General features: G+C 45.1%; 2 protein-coding genes across 3 annotated transcripts in view; one reads left to right on the top strand and one right to left on the bottom strand.

The window, feature by feature from the left end:
- The first annotated feature begins 328 nt into the window (after positions 1–328).
- Positions 329–9695, top strand: PSMC1 (proteasome 26S subunit, ATPase 1). 2 transcript variants are annotated; one of them, XM_082317996.1, is made up of 11 exons: positions 329–423; positions 1329–1382; positions 2222–2318; positions 2736–2860; positions 3391–3576; positions 3779–3907; positions 4854–4950; positions 5124–5313; positions 6778–6929; positions 8475–8629; positions 9419–9695. In XM_082317996.1, exons 1-11 carry the CDS (start codon positions 421–423, stop codon positions 9551–9553), a joined length of 1323 nt encoding a protein of 440 aa, XP_082174122.1. In that variant the 5' UTR covers positions 329–420; the 3' UTR covers positions 9554–9695. The 2 variants fall into 2 exon arrangements, with proteins under 2 accessions (XP_082174122.1, XP_082174123.1); XM_082317997.1 differs by lacking the exon at positions 329–423 and adding an exon at positions 617–906.
- The window catches only part of NRDE2 (NRDE-2, necessary for RNA interference, domain containing), a 40375-nt gene continuing 36711 nt past the window's right edge, over positions 6936–10599 (bottom strand). Inside the window, exon 15 of the transcript XR_014228830.1 lies at positions 6936–7118. The gene's annotated coding sequence lies outside the window, so the exon portion shown is untranslated. The remainder of the gene's footprint in view (positions 7119–10599) is intronic.

Genomic DNA, 10599 nt, shown 5'->3' with positions numbered 1-10599 from the left:
GCACACGGCGGCGGCCGCGGCTGCCGCTCTGGCCCGGCGGGCAGCTGCAGCGGCACGGAGCCCTCTGCTGCTTGGTGCCGGCGTGACAGCCCCAGCGGCCGCCGCACGGCCCCCTGCGCCGCCCGGGCGGCTACGCGGGGGCAAATGGGCAGGGGCCGAGGCCGGAGCGGCGGGGGGGCAGCGGCCGCCGGGAGGACGGGGGCGGGAGGACGGGGGCGGGCGGCCGCCGGGCCGCCGGCGGGGACGGGCAACCGCCAACGGCCGCCGCGCGCGGCGGCGCCACGTGACCCGCCGCCCCGCCTGTGCCCCGCCCAGGCCGCCGGCCGGGTTTGGCCCTCGCCGCAGCCCGTAGTGACGCCGCCGCCGCGTCCCTCGCCGGGCGCCGCCGGGGCGGTATTTCCGGCGTGGCGCCGAGGCAGGATGGTGAGGCAGCGGCCCGCTCCCCGCCGCCGGGCTCCGGCGGCCGTGCGGCGCGGTGGGGGGGCCGTGCTGGCGCCGCCGCCGCCGAGCTCAGAGCGGGGGGGTGTGGGGGGCGCGAGCCTCCTCAGGCATCCCGCCGCCGCCCGGGGTTTTGCGGAGTCACCGCCGGCGCTGGGCCTCTAGGCCGCCCCCGGCGGGGCAGCGCGGCCGGTTACGCTGAGGCCGGGCAGGGTTGTGAGGCGGGGCTGGCTGCGGCGGGAGGCTCGCCTCGTTGCTCGCTGCCGGAGAAGAAAGGGGGTTTGTAGCCGTGGGTCTGCAGGGCCCCGCCAGGCGGGAGCGGGGCCTGGGCATCGCCCCGGAGAGGTCGGCCGCCTGCGGGGAGCGGTGGCAGGTCCCTGCCGACAGCAGCACCGGTTTGTCCTTGCGGGAGGAGGGGCGGGTAAATCAGCTGATCGGAGAGTGACGGAGAACTTTTCGTGGTACACGGTACTTAGCGGTGCTCATGAATTTGCACTAGCACGGAATGAGCTAAAACTGCAATGTAGCAAGGCAGTGCAATGCCGTGTGAGTCAAAAACATACTGATAAACATAAAATCGTAGAACGGTTTGGGTTGGAAGGGACCTCAACGATCATCTGGTTCCAGCCCCTGCCATGGGCCGGGACACCTTCCACTAGACCAGGTTGCTCACAGCCCCATCCAGCGTGGCCTTCCCTGCCTCCTGAGTGCACGCTTTTCTTTATTCACTGACTTTTGACAAGTAATTGGAATATATTAGTATTTTGTTTAGATAGGAGAAGTCTAATTATGGCATTTGTTTACATGGAAGGGTCCTTATGTTTCAAGATTCATAGTAGTGTAATTATATTTGGCTGTTGTTTTGTTTTTGTTTTTTTCTTTTTACTTAGGGTCAAAGTCAGAGTGGTGGACATGGTCCTGGTGGTGGCAAGAAGGATGACAAGGTAACTAAAACCAAATGCTTTTGTTTGTAGGATGAACTGCAGGTGTGCTAGTACAGAGGCTGGCTGCAACAGACTTTATCTTACAGGGTTTTTTCATTCTTGTACTCAGAACTGCATAAAATTACACTCTTGCTAGTTTTGATGAAATGCCTTCTCTCTTCTGGGTGCACACTGGAGAAAACAGGTTGCTGTTCAAAAATAAAAAAGGGGGCTTAACTGTAAAGGAATGCTGAAATTATTTGGCAGTAGTAATTTATTTTTAAAAAGAATAAAACTATATCTGGGTTAGGAAAGACTAGTTGCCTTTAAGCTGTCACTTAAATAACTGGTTTTGATTTGAAAATGACATCGTGCTGTTATCTGCATGAGGTCTGTACTTCATGTCGTGGATCCTTAGAGACCTTTCCAGTTTTCTTTGGAGATGGAAGTATAATGTACGTGGCAAGCTATGTCTAAGTTGGCAAACTGAATGCATGTTCCCTGTTGATTAAAATGCAATAGAAATGTTCAGATTCAGTATTTTCCTCATCCTTTCATGTGGGAATTTTGTTTGTGGTTTACTTCAGGCTTCAGCCTTCTATGCTCTATATTCACTGGAAATTGGCAGAAATCTAAATAAAAAGGGATGTAAAATGAGCAGGATAAGAAACTTTTGAACTTTCTTAAAAAATATTCCTTTGGGGCTTCTCGCTATATATCATAAAGGAGTCAATTTTGTTGTGTAGCCATTCATCTTAAGTTGAGCTCTCTCTGTCTGTGTGCCTAACATCTCTGTGTATTTTTTCATTGTTAATATCCTAATTTTTTTTTTTTTCCATGGAATTCTTTTCATGAATAAGGATAAGAAGAAGAAATATGAACCTCCAGTTCCAACCAGAGTGGGGAAAAAGAAGAAGAAAACAAAGGGACCAGATGCTGCCAGCAAACTCCCCCTGGGTAAGCATTGTGCCTGCGCCGGCAGTCCTGTGGACTGTCCGCTCTTCAAGAAGTGCAGAGCCCTCCTCTCCCCTGGATCTGGCTGTACGTAGGTCGCAAATGATTAAACAGAAGGCCAAATGTAATTTTATTTCTAGGTAACGTAAAAATACAAAATAAGATTATCATTATGCAAGATGCAGCCCGTGAATTCCTGGGTAAGAGAGAGAGAAATTGAAATGAGGAGGAATGCAGAGGAAACATTATCTTTCAAAATGTTTTTTACCTGGAATTACAGTGCGACAAGTAAAATAGTGACTGCTGCTCATATAGGAGTTATTGTCAGAAAATGGAGCAGAATTTCTGGTACTGAATTAGTGAATAGTTGGTACCGTGTCAAACTTGGTCTAAAATATTGTGATTCCACTTTGATTACAGTGACTCCTCACACACAGTGCAGGCTCAAATTGCTGAAATTGGAGAGAATTAAAGATTACCTCTTAATGGAGGAAGAATTTATCAGGAATCAAGAACAGATGAAACCTTTGGAAGAAAAACAAGAGGTGAGGTTTGAGTGAACTGTTACTTTTGATATTACGATAAGTGTTCTAATGTAAACTACTTCATACAAAAGCAATGGAGATAAAGTGCCATGAATGTGTAAGTCAATACAAACGTATTATGTAATTACAATTCTTCATTAAATCTCAATTACTGTCCAGAAAACAGAGGACTTTTTTCTAGTGGTTTAATGGTTTTAGTCCAAGGATGGGTTGCTACAGATGAGGCCACAGTGTTTTTTTTGTTTCTTAGTGGTCTGTCAAAGTGCATCTCCCAGATATCCATCAATAAAGAAAGAAAGATTATTCTAGCTATGCACATCCATATAGTGTCCATCCTAGTGTCCATAGGATAGGACTAAAATAATAGTGGATTTTGTTACTGGCCTATGCTTTTATGCCTTTTGGGACAGTGAAACAACAAGAGCAAAGACTGGTTCCGTTATGTTTGGTGTGAGCTGTTGAGCCAGTGTTGTACAAGAATGTTTTTGCCTGGGTTCTTGAGTTGTTTCTGGGATTCTTCTTGACAACAGGAAGAAAGATCCAAGGTGGATGATCTGAGGGGAACACCGATGTCCGTGGGTACCTTGGAGGAGATCATTGATGACAACCATGCTATCGTGTCCACGTCAGTAGGATCGGAACACTATGTCAGTATCCTGTCTTTTGTGGACAAGGATCTGCTAGAGCCGGGCTGCTCTGTTTTGCTAAATCATAAGGTGAGTTGTTTTTTATAAAACGAAGCACAAGTTCTTGTCCTGTTCTTAACTGGCCTTTTTTTCTGAGAATCACAGGATCATAAGGTCCGAGAGTGAATGCTGTTTATTTCATGCACCTAAACAGATGGGCATTGGGTTTAGGCATGAGCTTGTATTAATGACGCTGCTTGCTTTCTTTGACAACTCTTAATGCTTGAATTAGGTTCACGCTGTGATAGGAGTCCTGATGGATGACACAGACCCTTTAGTAACTGTGATGAAAGTGGAGAAAGCTCCTCAAGAAACGTATGCTGACATCGGTGGTCTTGACAACCAGATTCAAGAAATCAAGGTACTCAGTTGTACTTATTTACACTGTTAAGTAAGCTAGCGATGTAGCTGTTGTGCTGGGAGCTTGAAAGTGTAACAGCAGGACCAGCTGCTGTGCATGTCGTGTTCTTTTGTATCTTGCTAGTGCATTCCTTCATTTGATTTTTGGACTCGCGGAGCTAAATCTCTTAAGCGGGTAGCGTACCCATTCACAAACTGTATGCACAGAAGCCTTTCATAGTTGCTGTGGAATCTGTAGAGCCCTGAGCTCATAAAATCGGTGCAATAACTTATTATTTTGCAACATGTGAAGTTATTGATTGTTGCAAGATGAGAGTTAAATTGTAAAAAGAGCAGAAGTTGGTTTGAGTGTCTGTTGCCGTGCAATCTAAAGATTTGGTGGGTAGGGGCTTTTTTGGCTTGTTTTGGTTTTGCATTTGTTTAGTTGGGTTTTTTGTGTTTTTGTTGTGTGTTGGTTGGTTTGTTTTCCTACCAGCAGAGCTCTATCTGAACCCTGGTAAAACTCAACCTTTTTGCTTTGGGTTGGCATCCAAAATCACAAATGCTCTTAAAATATTGATCTGTAGTATCTGGTAACTCATGGTGGAAGGCAGCCTTTCATAACGGGTCCCCCCGCCCCAAGGTCCTCCACGAGTGTTTGGGAGTCAGTAACTCCTGGGTTCTACACTCCGAACGATGCGTTTAGGTTGGTGGATGGGGAACGCTCACTGCTTCTCTTCCACATGTCAGATGGAAACAATAGGAAGACCTGTGCAGGTAGAGTAGCTGTCCGCCTTAGAATTGGAGGCGGCAGAGACACGTATTTTTCAAGGTCTGTCTTGAAATTAGTTAAGTTCTTTTCACTTTCATTACTTTTATTAATGCTGTTCTCGAGATCTCCCCAGAACTTCTGTGGAGAACGCTCACTCTTTTTATAAAAACTCAGGTTTGTTTTTCTTGTGCTGCAGGAGTCTGTGGAGCTTCCTCTCACCCATCCTGAATATTATGAAGAGATGGGTATAAAGCCACCCAAAGGAGTCATTCTGTATGGCCCACCTGGCACAGGTATCTTACAGTACAGTAACAACCGTGCTGAGCCAACACACGTAAAGTAAATTATGCTTGCTTAGTATGGAAGCATTGCTAAGTCTGTCATAAAATTCATGACTGTTTTGTTAAAGCACTTTTTTTTTCTGCCCTGCAGCCTAATTACAGTATTTCTTTCCAACTAAAAATAGGTAAAACTTTACTAGCCAAAGCAGTGGCAAACCAAACTTCAGCAACCTTCCTGAGAGTGGTTGGTTCAGAACTTATACAGAAATACTTGGGCGACGGTCCAAAGCTCGTGCGTGAACTGTTCCGTGTGGCTGAAGAGCATGCGCCCTCGATTGTCTTCATTGATGAAATTGATGCCATTGGTACAAAGAGGTGCGGTATTCCAGCTCCCGCTTCACACACACGTATTGCCAGGGATGATAAAAGGTTTACTAGAAACACTTCTTTTGCAACCATATTGATATTTGGTTTCTTAGCTCTGCTGCCATTTTCATAATGCTCTTTTTGATATAAGCATTTTTAACAAGTAAAACTTCAAATGACTTATTTGAAACTAAAATATCTCACAGCCTTTTCATATTAAATAGATACGACTGGAGACTTAACCTCTGTTCTCTTGCTACCTGGTAGCATCTCTACCACAGAGTGTCTTACACACAATGTCTCTGTTTAAGTCGTGTGGTATCCTCTAAGCGCAAACCCAAGTCTGCAGTAATTGGCTTTCGTGATTTAACAGTAAAGCAGCGTGCTTAATACAGAATATACCCATTTATCGTTTGCCTCTCCAGGTAGGTGGCTAAATACGTATGTTCTTAGAATATTATATGGTAAGTTAGAGTGTGATGTCATGGAGAAGCATTGCTCGTGCCACACCGAACTATTGTGCAGCCTGTATCCAAGTTGTATTACTTTGAAAACTCCGTAGGCTGGTTGGAACTGTCTGATACAAATAGACTTCAAAGTAGTCAAAGGTTTAAAAACAAAAACAAACAAACAAAAAAACCCAAAAAACAAAAAAAAAAAAACCCAAACCAAACAACAAATAAAAAGCTGCTCATATGTATTACTACACAGCTGCTGTCCTGAAGCTGCAGTATCAGGCAGCTTCTGCCCCATGTACCTCAGCATACATAGAAAGGATTGGACTGATGGTGAAGTGCAGAACATACAGAATTCTTCATAAATGTTACATTGCTTCAAACTGCTCCTAAACACGGGTGAGCTGTTTTGGATGTAGGTTATCTGGTCTGATGTTAGCAAAAGGAAATGGCTAAGCTACGGAGCAGAGAAACACAGCCACTGGTGCCTGTGTTTCGGGAAGAGCAGAGTTAAATCAGGATCCGTGTTAGTAAGGCTAAAGGGTGTGTGCCTGTGGAAAAACTCTGAAACGCAAAAATGAGTGACCAGCTGTATTTCCTATGAAGTGGATGCATGTGCTTTTAAGAATTAGGGTTTTTTTTCCTTTTTTACATTAATTTGTTAGTTTTGTTAGGAGAAAAAAGATTTCCAAATGCACAACAAACATGGAAAAAGGACAGATTTGCTTCACATGATTGCTGTTACTTTCCCCAGCTACAAGAATAGTTCAGTGTCTCTCTGCTTACCTAGACATCACAATATGATTCTGAGAACCTGCTTTTTGTTTTCTATGGGTGAACATTAATTAAAAAAAAAAAAAAAACAACCTGTTATGGGTGTGGAAAAAAAAAAAAAAAAAAACAACAACAAAACCCCAAACAAACCACACACTATTTTGTTTATACATTTGTAGCAGTTGTGTGAAGTATGTTCTTAAATTTGCGTAGTGCTTTTTCTGACTACGTTGTTTTCTTAAAGGTATGACTCAAATTCAGGTGGTGAGCGAGAGATCCAGCGTACAATGCTGGAGCTGCTGAACCAGCTGGATGGGTTTGACTCTCGGGGAGATGTTAAAGTCATCATGGCTACAAACAGAATAGAAACACTGGACCCAGCTTTAATTCGGCCAGGTAAGAGACTTCCCGCTGTGCATGCTTAAGTCGCTTTTCTTGTGAAAGGCCTTGTCGTAGCTTGTCAAACACGGGCTGGTAAAAAGACTGCAAGTTACTGCTTTGTCTTTATTCACCATCTCATCTGTGTTGGTGTATCTGTCTGTTAAAATTGGAACCCATTCACAAGCTTCCAAATGGGAGAAAAACCTATGGAAGAGAAGAAATGTGTTAATTCCTCTTAGATAGATACACATAAAAAACTTGAATATTCTTCCTTTTGTATTAAGATGGCACAGCTATTTTAAGTAATTGTTAAGGCAAGCTGCAGGGCAGCAGCAGCACTTCGTTAACATCTTCAGCAGCTGGGGAAGGCAGGGCAGCACCACTTGTGCCTCATAGATCAGAACCTCAGCCTTAACAGGGAGAGCCTGGATTTTGATGCAAGGAAACCAGCCTGCTTCCTTACCGACAATAGCAGAGGTAAGAGGGGGAGCAAAGATCATTTAAGATTTGTCCAAGAACTACTCTGAACGGTCACTAGACTGCATGGACTTGTGGAGGTTTTCTTTCTGAACTCCTCAGTACGAAGTTGCTGAGGTGTGTTTGTGTTCTTTTCAAAAAATCCGGGTTTTGTCCCCATCTTAGCCTTACCCCCTCCAAGTCAGAAACAGCGCCGCTAGAGTACAGAGGGGGTCATACTATAGCAGCGTTAAAAGACAAGCTCAGATGATCTAAAACTTGTTGGAAGGAAACTTCCTACACCTATCGGGTATTTAAATCATAGCCATTGCTTGAGCAAGCAGGGCACTTCTAGCAGCTCGGTGGACTGATTTACCATGGTGTGTGGTAGTCTGGAATATCTCATGTGGTGCCATCGACCCTTTTTAGAAAAGATACTGTAAACTAAAGAAAAACAGGAGTGATCCAGGGATGGAAAATATCTTTAAAAAGATTGCTCATTAAAGTTGGAACAATGAGTACCAGAACATCCAAAGTCCCTGCTGGCATAGAGGAAACATCTGGTAGGGACTTGCAACAGAACTATTTATGCAAAACCTTCTTTCTTCAGTTCGGGTTTTGTGGTTTTGTTTTGGGGTTTTTTGGGCGAGGTTGGTTATATAGGGAGGAAGAGTTCTTCGAGTTGCCACAGTGATTTATTTTGTGCGTGTATGTGTATGCAGCAGAAAATTAAACTTCAGAGCTAAATGTAATCTCAGAGTAGAATAAAATTTATTACAAAACAAAAGTATTTGATTAATACTTTTCTGTTCTACAACACATCGGGTTTTTTTAGATTTATATGTGACTCGAGGAAGGCTTTTCCTGTTTCCCAGGTGCGGTGTCTCTCACCGGCAATGACACAGGCTTTTTCAGCAGCGCGGTATCTTCCAGCTCCAGCAGCTGCCTGTTCGTTGCAAGCAGTCTGACCTCGCTGCCTGCCCTGACAGGGCTGGCTGCGGGCGAAGAAGCAGTCGCCGTCAGCCTAACCCTGAAATGTCCTTCCTGCTCTGTTTCCTATAGCTGCACGCGAAAAACCTAAGACTGAACTTTTCTTTTGCACAGGACGTATTGATAGGAAAATCGAGTTCCCTCTACCCGATGAAAAGACCAAGAAGCGAATCTTTCAGATTCACACAAGTAGGATGACGTTGGCAGATGATGTGACTTTGGATGAGCTGATTATGGCAAAAGATGATCTCAGTGGTGCAGATATTAAGGTCAGTGTATGTCACTGTTGTTATACTTCAAAACACAAATCAAATCTCATCTTTTACTGCATCCAAAAACATTGTCTGTTGAAACTGTTCTCGAACTACCTCTGGTTACATCACTCAGGGACGGCTGGATGGCTTTAAAATACCTTTTATGACTTTACGAACAGGAAACTTACCAAAATTGTAATTGAGGTAGCTCGTGTTGGTAACAGTATGTACCTGTGTTATCTGAATAGGAAATTTTTGAAGTAGCAAAGTGGAAACTAGAAGGGGAATGTGGAATCTTGCACAAACACGCAAGATGATAGCTTAAACATTAGTTAGATAGTGCAGGGCAAGAAGCAGTTTTAGAGACTATGTTACAAGCAGATAAAAATGCAACTGTAGATTAGGAAGCTTCAGGCGCGCACACTCCACTTCTCTGAAGCAGAGCGAGCCCTTGCTAGCGTTCCCCCACCAGTCAGCTTAACCAGCCGGGGCAGTACTTCACCGCCTCACTGCAGGGTAACGCCGTCAGCTGCCAACAGAGCTGGATGCATCTCTCTGCGCAGAAGGGAAATACTCCTGTTTGTTAGGAAGCTGCCTTTCGGTCACGGGCGTGTTACTCTGATGCAGAAGGAGATGCTCATCTGGCTTTATCCGGATTGTTTTACATGCTGCAGTGCTACTGAACAGCATCGAACTTGACACTCGTCACTTCTCCTGCAGAGTCAGAAGATGCTGCTGTCTGCTGAGGGGGGCGTGGAGGGGCTGCACGGAGACAGTAACTTATTCTTGCTTTCTCTGTTGCAGGCAATTTGTACAGAAGCTGGGCTGATGGCTTTGAGGGAACGGCGAATGAAAGTAACAAATGAAGACTTCAAGAAGTCTAAAGAGAACGTTCTCTATAAGAAGCAGGAGGGAACCCCTGAGGGACTGTATCTCTAAGGCACCTCTCTCTTTGGGGACTAGCAGGAGCTCCTCCTGTGTTGATGACAGTCTTGTGTAAAACCACAGTTTAGCTGATTTTAACTCTTGAAGAGGTTAAATCCTGGTGGGGTGTGGTTTTTCAGTCAGTGTAACACTTATTTCCCAATAAAACATTTATCTGAATTGAACTGTGGTGGTGGCGAAGACCTGCTGTTCACGTGGAACTGTGCTGCTGTAGTCAGACTCTGCACAGCGCGCGGGGAGGAGCGCGTAAGCAGGTTCCCCACCTGGCAGCTGTCTTCAACTGCTGTAGAATTGCTGCTGTTCTTCAATTACTTCTCTGCCTCTCTCTTTAGGGGCTAAGCAACTAGGGCAAAAGTCACTTTTGAGTAACCTCGGTGTCCTAAAAATTAATGAGAAATGTGCAACCTTTGGTAACATTCTGATACACTTTAAAAGTACCCCGCTCTGGCTGGCGCTTGTGCTTACAAGCAAGCAAGGTGGACACTCGTTAGTATTCTTAGTTCAAAGATCTAAACCTGTCGGGGCAAGGTACTTGTAACATTAAAGGGTTTTTATAAATTTGTTTTTCCCAAGGGGGTTACAGTTCATTATATAAAGAAAGATGCTTTACTCTCCGTTAGAGAATGTCTTTAAAAGGAGCCAGCACAGCAGGGGGGGCTTGGGCACAGCCCTGCGCGCCCCAGGTGCTGTCCAGGTGCTAGAGGCGCGCGGTTTGTCCTGCTGCAGGCGTGCAGAGAGAAATTCACGTGGTTTGTGGTCTTCAAATGAAGTCTTCCCCGCTAAACCAGTCTAGGGCCTGCAGCTCCATCCCCATAGGAGTGAGATTTCCGTTTTGCTAAGTTGTAGCAATGCACACGCTGCTTATTAAGTACTCGGTGTAGTGTACGTTGGTGAAGTGCTTAAGTTGCAAGTAACTAATTCCCAGATGTTGTACATGCGATGTTTAAGGTTTACATAAAGTTGCACAGTTAAGCAATGTGCAGTCTTTGTTCTGGAAACTTTCTGTGGGAGCAGCTGCTGGCCAGTACCAGACATTTGAG

Source organism: Platalea leucorodia (genome assembly GCF_965183815.1).
Source record: "Platalea leucorodia genome assembly, chromosome: 7".
In the NCBI taxonomy this organism is placed as follows: domain Eukaryota; kingdom Metazoa; phylum Chordata; class Aves; order Pelecaniformes; family Threskiornithidae; genus Platalea; species Platalea leucorodia.
Note: the sequence above shows the minus strand (reverse complement) of the source record. Positions and strands in the feature narration are given on the sequence as shown.

Excerpts from the sequence above, each read along its gene's own strand:
- PSMC1 (XM_082317996.1), top strand. Across the intron at positions 3,577-3,778 it reads CTGTTTTGCTAAATCATAAG|GTTCACGCTGTGATAGGAGT; the intron begins GTGAGTTGTTTT and ends TGCTTGAATTAG. Across the intron at positions 8,630-9,418 it reads TCAGTGGTGCAGATATTAAG|GCAATTTGTACAGAAGCTGG; the intron begins GTCAGTGTATGT and ends TCTCTGTTGCAG.